This window comes from Haemaphysalis longicornis, unplaced genomic scaffold (assembly GCF_048455015.1).
Source record: "Haemaphysalis longicornis isolate Haplotype H1 unplaced genomic scaffold, Haemaphysalis longicornis Haplotype H1 scaffold_12, whole genome shotgun sequence".
Lineage (NCBI taxonomy): Eukaryota > Metazoa > Arthropoda > Arachnida > Ixodida > Ixodidae > Haemaphysalis > Haemaphysalis longicornis.
Genome location: NW_027526225.1, coordinates 122092644 through 122105837, shown reverse-complemented (window position 1 = coordinate 122105837; position 13194 = coordinate 122092644). Strand labels below are relative to the sequence as shown.

The following is a 13194-nucleotide window of genomic DNA, read 5'->3' as shown; positions in this document are numbered from 1 at the left end:
GGCACTCGAAGAGCAATGTGCGGCAGGGTCTGGACAGGTGCGTAGCAGTGCCGGCAGGCAGGGCTGTCGGCCAGCCCTAGGCGGTGCTTTCGTTCCGCCGTCCACACAGCCCCCACGCGGAGGCGCAGGATTGCCGAACGCTGCTGTCGGGGCAGCCGGGCAGCCCGCACCGGTGGTGGGGCCTCTCCAGCGGCCAGCCATGGGTCCGGGTGCTGTGCCCGCACGTGCCGCTGTATAAGCAGGCGGGCGTCGTCTGCCACTGCCTGGGCATCCGTGGCCGAGGGGGTCATCACGTGGGCCTCGGCGGCTAGCTCGTCCGCCCGCTCGTTGCCCTCGAGCCCGATGTGGCCGGGCACCCACTGCAGCCGCAGTGGGTGCCCCTGTCTGTCATCCGCTCCGCCTTCTCGCGCATGCCCCGAACCAGAGGGGAGTGCGGGTCGCCCTCCCGGATGCGCAGCAGAGCCACCCCGGGAGTCGCACAGCAGGGCGCAGCGCTCGGGTGCGGGCTCCAGCTCCAGCAGCAGATCCAGGCCCAGCTGGACCCCCACAAGCTCTGCCGTGGCCGAGGATGCGGCGTAGTGCAGCCGGGCCTGCCGGCTGGCCTCTCCCAGCACGGCGGCCGCTGTAGCCAAGCCCTTCCGATGCCGCACAGAGCCATCCGAATAGGCCAGGGTGTGGCCCTCCAGGTCTTTCCAGACGACGGCCCGGGCCAGCTGCAGCAGCCCGCATTGGGGCGTGCGCCGCTTGCTGCGCAGGCCCGGAATCTCCAGGTGCAACTCGGCCGCCAGGTCCGGAGGGTGGCTGGAGGGCCCCATGTCTATGGTGCCTACCACCTGCTCGGCTCGTACCGGACCAGCATGCGCCCCATGCGTGAGTACCGGTGGGTGCGCAGCCGCTGCAGCAGGGGTCCTCCCCCCTCGGCTCGGCGCAGCCGGTCGATGTGGCCCAGGGCCCGCTGCTCGGCCGTCATCTCCAGCGTCCACACCCCTGCCTCAGCCAGCGTCCTGTCGCACTGCGAGTTTCGGGGCAGGCCCAGGCAGGCGCGGACGCCCTTCCGATGGTCGCCCTCCAGCTGCCGCCAGTTGGGTCTCCGCAAGGTGACCAGCGGCAGCGCGTACATCAGTAGTCCCACTGCCGAGGCGCTGTACAGCCGCCGGGCTGTCTGCTGGGAGCAGTCTTTGTCTCGGGTGACTATCTTCCACACGGCCGAGGTGGCGAGCTGTGCCCTGGCACGGAGCTCATTGGCAGCCTGGCGGAAGTCCACCCTGTGGTCCAGGGTGATCCCCAGGTAGCGCACCCTGGTCTTCCACTCGAGCTCCGCGCCATCTATTTGGAGTTTCCTCGTCCGTCCACGGGCGGCTGCACTCGGGTGTACCAGCATGGCCTCTGTCTTTGCAGCTGACAGCTGCAGGCCAGAGAGGGAGGAGCAAGAGGAAGACGAAGCATGTCGGCCGCCCACCGTTGTTCGGTGGTGCGTCGGTATAATTTACGCTGTTCCTGCTAACTTGACCATCACCAAATTTTTCTCAGTTAGTCCTGCTACGTTCGCACTTCTTGCTGCGAAATGTCAAGCTAATGGACCTCTCCTGGGGTACGTCACGCGGCGGCCGTGACGTCACGGCGAGCGCACGTGCTGGGTGTGGCCGGGAGGGTGGTTGGCAAAACATTCGGACCCGCGCGCGGCGCGTATGCAGTGAGGCTGCATTAGACGCGCGCAAAAGTGGAGTTTGTGTTTATGTGTTCGGTTTTCTGATGCCGGTGGGTTGCTGTGCTCTTGGCTAAGAAAATCGGGCGAGCAAAATTAGTGGCATCAGGCTTTGCCGCGTCCCCAAACAGGTAAATTCGGCAGGTATTGTGGATGCGCGCAATGCGCCGAAGAGCAGCCCAAGCAGCGACATCGCCCGCTCTTACTCATAGCAACGTTTCTCATTCTCGAACTTCTGCTCGAGCCCTGGCTAGAGCCCTGGCTAGACAGAAACGAAGCGGATCGGGCAGTCACCAAGGTGGTGGCTGTAATGCCCCTCACGCCCGGTCTCCCCAGGCACATTAGTCATCCAGCCCGGTCTATTCGGGGACTCCACGGACGGGGCGGAGTCCTGCGTGACGCACCCCCCGGTGCCGGATTTCACCGAATAAATGTCTTTATCTCTCTCTCTCGGCTTTTCCCCCGTATGCGCGCGCTTACACGACGTCCCGATCATCGTCCCATCCTCCATTTTGGATACCCCGTCGCGCCACCTACATTCGCTGGAAAGTGCGAATAGTCTACGTGAACGCCGGTCCCTTCTTCAGTGCACCCGCTGGAAGATCTGCAACTTGTTGCCAAGTTTCTGCAGGTTCACTGTACTGCCCTTCAATGTGTTTTTTTTTTACTCAAGAGGACTACAGAAGAACTGAATACTATCACCTTTCCATAATATGTAAGCCCTCTCCCCACCCCTTATTCCCTTTTCCCCGCCAGGGCTTCTTGCCTCTTTCTCATTAAAGCCTATCAATCAATCAATAAGTATCGTCATAGGAAACCATAAAGCGTTCGCACTCAGGGCACGCAACCGTAAATAAGTGATCCGAAGAATTTTCTGTTTTCGCTTTCCACTGGGAGCGAAGCACCGGGCTTGTGGTGCTGATTCACTGCATGGTCAGAATGGTGCAGAAAATCGAAAAATATGAGCCAAATTGATTGATTGAGTGTATGGGGTTTAACGCGCCGACGCAACGCAGGCAATGAGGCGCGCCGTAGTGGAGGGCTTAGGAATTTTTAACGGCCGCTGAAATATCCTACACACGGGCGTTTTTGCTTTTTGCCTCCATCAGAAAAGCGCCTTCCTTCTGCAAACGGGAGACCGGAAGTGGACGTAGAGGAGACCGAATGGGGAGCATAAAAATGAAATAGACTTCATATTATGCGATAACCCTGGCATCGTGTAGGATGGGGAATGGCTCGTAAGGGTAAGGTGTAGTGACCACCGTATGGTAAAATCTCGAAATATGCTAGATTTTAGGAGAGTCCGTAACGACCTAGTACAAAAGAAGCCGGTTAATGAGCTAACAGTAAGACGTAAAGTAGAAGAATTTAGGATCGATCGCGCTGCAGAACCGATATTCAGCTCTTCCCGAGGAAGCAGAGTTTACGACACAGGAAGCCCGCGACAACCTTATACGCATTATCACAGAGGTTGCAGTAGAGGTCGGGAGAACGATGGCTAGAGAGGATACTGGTAAACGTTCCCAGGAGACGAAAGATCTAATCAAGAAACGGCAAACCATGACAATATCAACCCCAGCTGACAGAATATAACTAGCAGAGCTTTCGAAGTTAATAAGCGTAAGACAGCTGACATATGGAAGTATAATATGGAAAGGATCGAATACGCTGTAAAGAACGGAGGTAGCCTGAACGCAGTGAAGAGGCGTCTTGGCATGTGGAAACATTAGATGTATGCACTTAAAGACAATCAAGGTAATGTCATCACAAATAGGGATAAAATATAAACAGTAGCCGAGGAGTTCTATAGAGATCTGTACAGTAGCCGGGACATCCAGGATAATGCCGAACGATAAAGTAGTTCAGAGGAGACAGACATCCCACCAGTAACGACAGAAGAAGTAAGGAAGGCTTTAAAAGAAATGAAAGGGGGCAAAGCACCTGGTGAGGAACAAATAACAGCAGACCTCTTGAAGGATGGCGGAGAAATTGTACTTGAAAAACTGGCAAACCTGTACACGCAATGCCTAATAACCGCAATGGTATCGGAATCTTGGAAGAACGCGAACATTATCCTAATCCATAAGAAAGGCGACATAAAGCACTTGAAAAATTACAGGCCGATCAGCTTACTGTCAGTCGTCTACAGGGTCCTTACCAAGGTAATCGCTAACACAATTGCTGCAACCTTAGATTTCAGTCAACCTACAGAACAAGCAGGGTTCTGTAAAGGCTATTCAACTATGGACCATATCCACACGATCAGTCAGGTGATAGAGAAGTGCGCTGAGTATACTGAACCCCTATATATAGCCTATAGCCTTCATATATTATGAGAAAGCATTTGACTCGGTCGAAACCTCAGCAGTCATTCAGGCATTACGGAAACAGGGTGTAGATGAGCATTATGTAAGAATACTAGAGGATGTCTACAATGGGTCCACAGCTACCATCATCCTCCATAAGGAGAGCATGCAAAATACATATAAGGAAGGGCGTCCGAGAAGGAGACACAATCTCCCCAATGTTATTCACAGCATGTTTGCGAGAGGTATTCAGAACATTGGATTGGGAACAGGTGGAAGTAAGGGTTAATGGAGAATACCTGAGTAACCTCACATTTGTTGATGACGTTGCCTTGTTAAGTAACTCGTGGGAGGATATTGCAAAGCACGCTTTCCGCACTGGACGAAAAGAGTGGAACCATGGGCCTGAAAATAATATGCAGAAAACCAAAGTAATGATCAATAACCTCGGGACAGCACCGCGGTTTCAGATAGGTGGCGAGGCAGGGTAAGTGGTAAGCGAATATATCTATTTAGGCCAAGTTGTGACCCCGGATCCCAACCATGAGGCAGAAATAATTGGTTGGATAAGAATGGGGTGGATTGCATTCGGCAGGCATTCGCAGATCATGAATGGCAGCCTACCAGTGTCCCTTAAGAAGAAAGTGTATGACAGCTGCATCTTACCTGTACTCACCTACACTCTAAGAAAAAAGGTGGTCAAAAGTGATGAAAGCGACGACGACTCTTCTTGGAACTTGCTGACTCCGGTAAACGATTAAAGGTAGTCACACAACAGAGTCGTCGTTTCATCGACTCTTTTTTGACTCGTTTGCCTCCGAAAGAATCTCGCATGCATGCATACTTTGCGGCATACATGTAATATGCATGTTTTAGAGCTTTGACGTACATTGGGTTACACGTGTGGAATAACGAAGTAACTGTATGCATATCTTATATAAGATATGCATACAGTTACTTCGTTATTCCACTGTTATCATTTCAATTTTATGTTCACGTATCTTTTGTTTTTTTTTATATTTGACGGATGATTCCATAAATGGTCTTCATTTACGTTAGTATCACGATTACACCTGTTAACTCCGCGAACTCGTATTTTTTGTGCGAAAGCAGGGCATTACGCAGTTGGTTCGCTATGAAGATTTTTTATTCGTGTTTTTAATGTTTTCGAAACTTTTTGAAAGCGAAGCCTCAGTGCCCTAACTGATGCTGTTGTATACCAATACGCCCTGCAGGAAAGCCAACTTTCTGTGACGATGATGATGAATGATCTCGGTTGAAGTGAAAGTAAAAAGCGCTTCACGTCGACGGAATCAAACGTCGAGACTCTCGCGTTGTGAAGCCGGCGTCCATCTTATTGCCAAATTTCGGCATACACTGTTAAAAAATTCCGTATTGTTACGGACAAAGCCTACGTGAAAAAAACGTAAGCTGCTTCGTATTTGAGAAAACGTAGGGAGTGTCCATAAGCAAACGTAAACAACTTCCGTATTTTAGAAAACGAAGGCAATTTCCGTAATTCAACAAAAAGAGTGAGGAAAACAAAATTAAATCTGGCTTAACTGAGATATCAGCAGAACGTAATTGCGTCACCTGCAGTCGTGATGGAGACCTCCTAAATGTATTGTCACGTAGCCAAAAACGACTCGGTTGTCTTGAAGGCAAAACGGTTGATTGGAGCGAACTTGTGCTCCCCTAACAACTCAATGAATACACAAGCGGTGAAGCGGCAGTCAACAAAGTGACGTCGTGACGTCGCAGGAGAGTGTCACCGAATCGAATGCCGCGGCGTCTGCTCTGCGGCATTTATCTTATGGCGCGAGCGTTGCTGGAACCGTCGAATTACATGGAGAACACTGTAGCTCAAAGAAGACTATTGTAGGCTAGTGACGTTAGGCGAAACATTCTCCCTATTAATATTTATTTGTTCAGCTTACTACATTCGCTCAGAGGGCATTGTTGTAGGAGATACATAAAAAGTGTCCAGTGCAGAAACGGGATCACGAATCTCGTAATATACAAAAGTAAAAGTCAACAGAGGCGTCTTTTAAAAGCTTACAGCAAAGAACCATGTACAACATCAAACGACAACAGAGCCGGAGGCAAACAAAATAAATAAGAGAAAAAAAGGAAACAAAACGAAAGGCGAGATTTAAAAAAAAATGGACATTCTATAAAACGAGTCACAGCGGTCATCACACATTGCAGTGCGCAGAAACACGCAGCAGCAATAATTAATAAAAAAACAAAAACAAATAATTGACAGCAACAAGATCACGGCAATTCAAGAAACACCGGTTTCAATGTCGCCACGCAGATAACACCTTAGAGCTGTGTGAAATCTAACGCCAGATGCGCAAACGACGTTTTCGGGAAGCTTATTTCAACCGCCAATGGTGCGTGGAAAAAAAGATGTTTTAAAAAGGAAGGTGCGGCAATGAGTTTCTCTGATCAAATAAGATAACCCACGCGGCATAAGAAAGAGTGGAACACGAGACAAAAGGGTACAGTCGATCGTTAAAAACAAAGCATAAATAAACATATCCAATGCATGGTTCGCGGCAGTATCTTTCGTCTACAACGCGTCGCAGAAACAAAATTCAAGCGTGACCTGCAATCGCGGTGGCGCTAGTTACCGCACTTCATCACTGGTTGCTCTCAAGGACTCACCGTGCGCACGGCACCGCATTCGTCCATCGCGCGTGGTATGTGTTTTTTTTTTTTCCTGTGGCGGTTGTGGCATGGCGTTTGGGCGCGAAAAGTCTTCGTTCGCGCTGTGTTTGCGGTGTTTTCTTGATATCTTTCGCACGTTTGCAGTTATCGCTCGGTCGACAGATAGCGTGACAGCAGGTAAGCGTCATTTCATTGCTTGCTTTAAAGTACTGCGTCGCGGGGCGCATTGAACCAACGACTTGGTTGAACCTGGCTTTGTTCTCCCCTAATTCAGAGCCGTGTTTTGACGCGCGGAGACTGACACGTCGCCGCGAGACACCCGTCGTGCTTTTAAAGAAGGTGAGCGTGCTTTTTTTCTTTCCTTGAAGTGTTAAGACTTTCCCCTCGAGGCTGGTCGTGGTGCAAGCGCGACATTTACGAGCTTCGCACGCTCACACGAGTTATCGGCGTCGTGGCTTAGCTGGGCGAATGGAATATGAAATGACTTGACAAGCTGTACTGTAAAACACGCTTATGGGGCTTAGTTCATCTGGCACGGGAGAGCATATCATATTGGTTGGCGGTTCTAAACAGCCGTAGGTTGTAATTGGCGTCCATTTCAAACCTACGCTGGCCATAACTGTCGCGTAGTTTTCTGGTGTATTTCCGCAGTCCAGTAAAATTGTCCGAGCCCCACATTCATGTTCAGTTCTCATTACAGTGTAAAGTCCTTTGAGAAGCACGCTTACGAGCATGCGGCGAGTATTTGCTGTTGCTTCTTCAGTTTTAGCATATCGTTACCGTGTTTGCGTTACCGTTTACCGTGTTACCGGAAGCCGCTGGCGACGGGGAAGCCTGTGCCGGTAATTTACCGTTCGCGGTAACTCTCGCGCTGCGCACTCGACTCCCACAAACACGGTAACCGGTAACGTAAACACGATAACGCTATGCTAAAACTCTCTAATAAGTTTTACTCGCACATCTTTTGCGGCAGTCAAGCTGCCAGTTCTGATTTTACGAATCTCTTTCAATCGTCGAAAGCGTAGCTCACTATCGGAACCAGCGCAACACATTTCTGTGTTAACCAAGGTACAGGTGCCCCAAAAATAATACGGAGCACGGGAGCGGTGGCCGGAGCGCGCAAAACTGCATGCCAGCGCGATCTATGCGTAGATGCGCCGCAGATAGCGAGAGTGCGTGGGCACATCCGGCTGGCCCCTCTCGATGTTCTGGCGCTCGTCTTATCGCCGGCTCAAGCGAAGCCGCGCTGCTGCCACCCCTGCTCGACAGGGGCGCTTTCGGAGCTTCACGAAGTCCTGTTTACGCAGAGCCAGCGAAGAAAGCTTCGTCTTCAGTGGGGTCCGCTTTCTGCTTCGTCATGAATGCCACCTGTTTCACTATGGGTGCCTGCCGTGCTTTGCGATCCGCTTGATTTTGAATTGTGTGGCTAGCATAATGCCTGGCTCAAGCTATAGCGCATAAAAATGAGCAGAAAACAAAAATTTCATGCGCGTACTGGCTGCATTGCTGCGAAGGTTCTAAGCGCCGCTCAAGCGAATTGAGAAAGTGAGTGGAGCAAAGGCCAGTTGCTTCAAAACAAATAGGCTTCATTATATCAAATTCAATGAACTGCAAAAATGGGAATATAGTGATCTAAGCGAGGGCTTTCCGACAATATCTCGCACTGATTAAAAAATGAATCAAAGGTATTGACAATGAAACAAATAATTGAAACAGAATTTCTTGACAAGAAAAAGCGTTGCTTCAGAATTTGCTTCAATGGCAACCACCCTTGATTCATTTCGCCGAGAATTGTTGCAAAATATGCTCAATGGCTGCCTTCTCAAGCCGCGACACACTTCATTTTTAAGTGAATTTGTGTAGGTTTGTGTCTCCCGCGTAATAAAGTATATTTGTGTTGAAGTAACTAGAGTCCAAAGGTATCACTTCCCATTTTATTTGATCGCCCATTTGTATCGTTAATGCAATGCAGCCAGTACGCGCATGAAATTTTTGTTTTCTGCTCATTTTTATGCGCTAGCTTGAGCCAGGCATTATGCTAGCCACACGATTCAAAATCAAGCGGATCGCAAAGCACGGCAGGCACCCATAGTGAAACAGGTGGCATTCATGACGAAGCAGAAAGCGGACCCCACTGAAGACGAAGCTTTCTTCGCTGGCTATGCGTAAACAGGACTTCGTGAAGCTCCGAAAGCGCCCCTGTCGAGCAGGGGTGGCAGCAGCGCGGCTTCGCTTGAGCCGGCGATAAGACGAGCGCCAGAACATCGAGAGGGGCCAGCCAGATGTGCCCACGCACTCTCGCTATCTGCACACTATTTGCGGCGCATCTACGCATAGATCGCGCTGGCATGCAGTTTTGCGCGCTCCGGCCACCGCTCCCGTGCTCCGTATTATTTTTGGGGCACCTGTACAGGTGCGCCAAAAATGTAACTATGCAGGTAAATGTCTCCCAGGTGTCGAAAAGTGCTCACGTACTGAACATATACAGAAGAACAGAACATATACAGGCTGCAGTGCTTTTTACATTTTAATAATAATGTCGTGTGCAGATAGCAATGCAGGATGAAAAGCTGCAGCTGGTGTAGAGAAACCTTTCCTGCGTGTCTCGCTTGCTTTGAACATTTTGGATTTCACAGCAGTGTACTTAGGGTTATGCCTTGTCCCACTAGGTTGCGCGGTGTGGTTTTCAGGAAATACAAAGCCTTCAAAAGCCATATTTTCAGACACCAAAAAAAAATCAGGATTGACGAACAAACAATGTTGCATTTTTGTATTCTCTGCCGTCATGTGGGAGCCACGAATCAAGACGTATGAAGCCCATCCCACACATTGTGGACCACTTCAAGAACAGGATAGTCCGTTGCGCATTCTTTCATAGGCTGTATCAGCGTGGTGAAGTCAGCTGGCTCATTTATGACCCACGAGTCTAGGTGCCACAAAGAAGCAAAGGATATATCAGTGCACTTTGACGACCTAAACAACAATATTTAAATAGAACCAGTAACTGCCCCAGAGCAATTACAGGGCCCCCTGCCCATTTGCGTTGATACGAAGCAGAAACTTGGAGGCTCACTAAAAGAGTACGACTTGTATTGAGGACGACTCAGCGCGCAATGGAACAGAAGATGATAGGTGTAACATTAAGGGACAAGAAGAGAGTGGAGTGGGTCAGGGAACAAACGCGTGTTAAGGACATATTAGTAGAAATCAAGAAGACGAAATGGACGTGGGCATTGCATATAATGCGAAGGCAAGATAACCGTTGGTCATTAAATGTAACGGAGTGGATCTTCTTCTTAATCTCATCTTCTTAACTTCTAAACTTCTTAATCTCATCTGCCCATCTAACTTTATGCCGCCCCCTGCAACGCTTACCTTCTATAGGGATCCACTTTGTAACCCTTAATGACCAGCGGTTATCTTGCCTTCACATTATATGCCCTGCCCACGTCCGTTTATTCTTCTTAATCTCTACTAATATGTCCTTAACACGTGTTTGTTCCCTGATCCACTCCGCTCTCTTATTGTCCCTTAATGTTACACCTATCATTTTACGCTCCATTGCACGCTGAGTCGTTCTCAATTTAAGTTGGACCCTCTTAGTGAACCTGCAAGTTTCTGCCCCGTAGGTCAGTACCGGTAAGATGCAGCTGTCATACACTTCCTTCTTCAGCGACAATGGTAGGCTGCTATTCATTATCTGAGAATGCCTGCCATATGCACCCCACCCCATTCTGATCCTTCTAATTATCTCTTCCTAATGGTTGGGATCTGGGTTTACAACTTGGCCTAAGTAGATATATTCGCTTACCAGTTCCACTGCCTCGCCACCTATCTCAAACCGCTGTGCTGTCCCGAGGTTATTAATCCTTACTTTAGTTATCTGCATATTAATTTTCAGGCCCACGGTTCTACTCTGTTCGTCCAGTGCGGAAAGCATGCTTTGCAATTCGTCCCCCGAGTTACTTAGCAAGGCAACGTCATCAGCAAATCTGAGGTTACTGAGGTATTCTCCATTAACCCTTACTCCCACCTGTTCCCAATCCAACGTTCTGAATACTTCTTGTAAGCATGCTGTGAATAACATTGGAGAGATTGTGTCTCCTTGTCTGACACCCTTCCTTATAGTATTTTACTGCTCTCCTTATGGAGGATGACGGTAGCTGTGGACCCATTGTAGATATCCTCTAGTATTCTTATATAATGCTCATCTACCCCCTGGTTCCGTAATGCCTGAATGACTGCTAGGGTTTCGACCGAGTAAAATGCAGAATGGCTCTGGTCTGTGCTAGTTGGTACATCTTCGGTGGGAATCAGCTTGAATAAAACAAACACAAAAGGAAGAGGGAGTAACACGACACACTGCTGACTATCAACTGGAATTTTACTGAAGGAAACAGATATATACATACGAAAAAACATGAAAAATATAAAAAAATATAAAAAGATATAAAAAGCTTGTTCACTGAAACTTGCTGAAACCTGTCTGCGAAACGCTCCTGCAAAGGATAAAGGCTAAAGAGAAGAGACGGCCTCCTCAACTCACTGAAGAGGACAGAAGACGGTTGGCAGTGCTGCCATACGTACATGGGTTTCCTCATGCCATGAAAAAAGTGGGAAAGAAACATGGCATGAAGGTCGTATTCTCCGCCCCCAACAAGGCCTACGACATGTGCCGTCAGGTTAACAGGTGCGCACTGTTGCCAGTTTGTGACAAAAAACACCAGACAAGGTACGCAGATTGCAGCAAAAATGTGGTCTACAAAATTCCCCTGAAGTGCCGGTCCGTCTACATCGGACAAACCGGCCGATGCCTGAACGACAGGGCCCGAGAGCATGCTGCTTCGCTTCCGAATCGCGTCGTAATCATCTGACTGTCTGTGTAACACACCAACCCAAACCCACACCGCTCAACCATTAAGGACAACTGCCAGGTCGAATTGCGGTCGACACTTCCTGTTTCCCGCCAGCAGAACGCGCATGTCCTCGCTAGTGGCATGAAGACTAGCTGTGCACGCACGCCCCCTGTTTCCTCCTCCAACCAGTGCATGCATAAACCGGCAACCGGTAATGGGTGCGTGCTTAGGCGCGAAGTACACGGGTTACACATACACTGCTTTGCAGTAAAAACTGATTTCGTATTACAATTGAACCTAAGTCTCCAGAGTAGGGGTCGGATGCGTTACCATCGTGCTACCTCGGCCATCTTTTTTTTACATGGAAGCAGATGCCACTCGAATTACCCCAGAAGAAGAAAGGCGAACTACAGTCGCGTGTGAAACGCGACAAGCGACGAAGAAGGCCTATTACAATAAAACCCCAGCTACAGCAAAAGTCGTAAAATCCCAATAACTCACATGAAAAGTCAGGCGTGTACAGGCAGCGATCAAAACACTGAAACCAGTCAAGAGCATCGCTTGAATGATCGTAGACACTGCGCACTGGAGCAATCTGCCCTTGAAATACGCTCTTCGTTGAGCTCGCAGGCCCTGCTTGACGGTGAAACATCCTAGCTGGCCATAGACTACGAATGACGATGAAAAAGAAGACGTCATGGGGAACTGTGCTGTCACTTGTTACTGTGACAAATCCAGTAGTAGCAGGTTCGAGATCAAAATCTTTTTAAATTGAGGCTTTAGTGTCCTCACTGATGCCATTGTACGCTAATGGGAGCTGCAGAAAAGCCAACTTTCTCTGACGAAGATGATGGAGCATCGTGGGTGAAGTGAAAGAAAAAGAAACCGGGCCATCTCCACTGGTGTGAACCCCGGGGAGGGGCGAAGCATGCAGTGTATAAGTGTATGATGCGGTTTCGATGAAGCGGTTTCGATGTAGGATTTTCGAAGTGGCGATGAAGTGTATAATGCGGTTTCGATGCTGAGCGCTCGGCGTCTTAGGAGTTGGCGCCTTGCCGTTTTTGCCCACGGAGATGAAACCGTCAGGGTGCAGAGGTATACGGCTTTGATGCAAATTTCTCGTGTCTTTGAAGTGCGAAGCGTTCTAGCTCGAGGCGTTGTAAAACGAGTGTCCAGGAGGGTTCTGTTAGTACGACTTACGCTATAGCGCGAGGCGTTGGAAAGCGAGTGTCCTGGTGTTTAAGTACCGTGCCCACATGAGACACCGACAGCCCGAGCCCCTAATGTGCCTCGCCCCCGCCCCCTCCCCCAAAAAACGGGAAGTTGCCGGATTAAAACCTGGGTCCCTCGCGTTACCAAGCCGACATCGATCCGATTGCTTGATTTCGACATGGTCGAAGCGAACGCCAAGCAGCAGGTACCGCTTCGCGCGGTACATCCCGAACCCAAGCGTTAGGTCTACGGAGTGCACACGTGGCAGTGGCTGCGGGTATTCTAGAATAGACACGTATACCGCCAGTGTAGCACATACTCGCTGTGTGCCATTGGCCAACCAAAGAATCCATCACGAGAAAGCTTCGGGTTCAACCATCGTCGTCGTTAGACGGAGGGGTGCATGATTTCTTAATGTACGCTGTAACACATCCCAGCAATC

General features: G+C 49.5%; 1 protein-coding gene across 5 annotated transcripts in view; it reads left to right on the top strand.

The window, feature by feature from the left end:
• Window positions 1-6738: 6738 nt before the first annotated feature.
• LOC144163424 (uncharacterized) overlaps window positions 6739-13194 on the top strand; it is a 204055-nt gene continuing 197599 nt past the window's right edge. For all 5 annotated transcript variants that reach the window (XR_013320927.1, XR_013320926.1, XR_013320928.1 and 2 more), the window contains exons 1-2: window positions 6739-6861; window positions 6959-7023. Coding sequence is in view for 1 of the 5 variants with exons in the window: in XM_077694411.1 (XP_077550537.1) it covers window positions 6753-6861; window positions 6959-7023 (174 nt within the window). In the remaining 4 variants the exon portion in view is untranslated. The remainder of the gene's footprint in view (window positions 6862-6958; window positions 7024-13194) is intronic.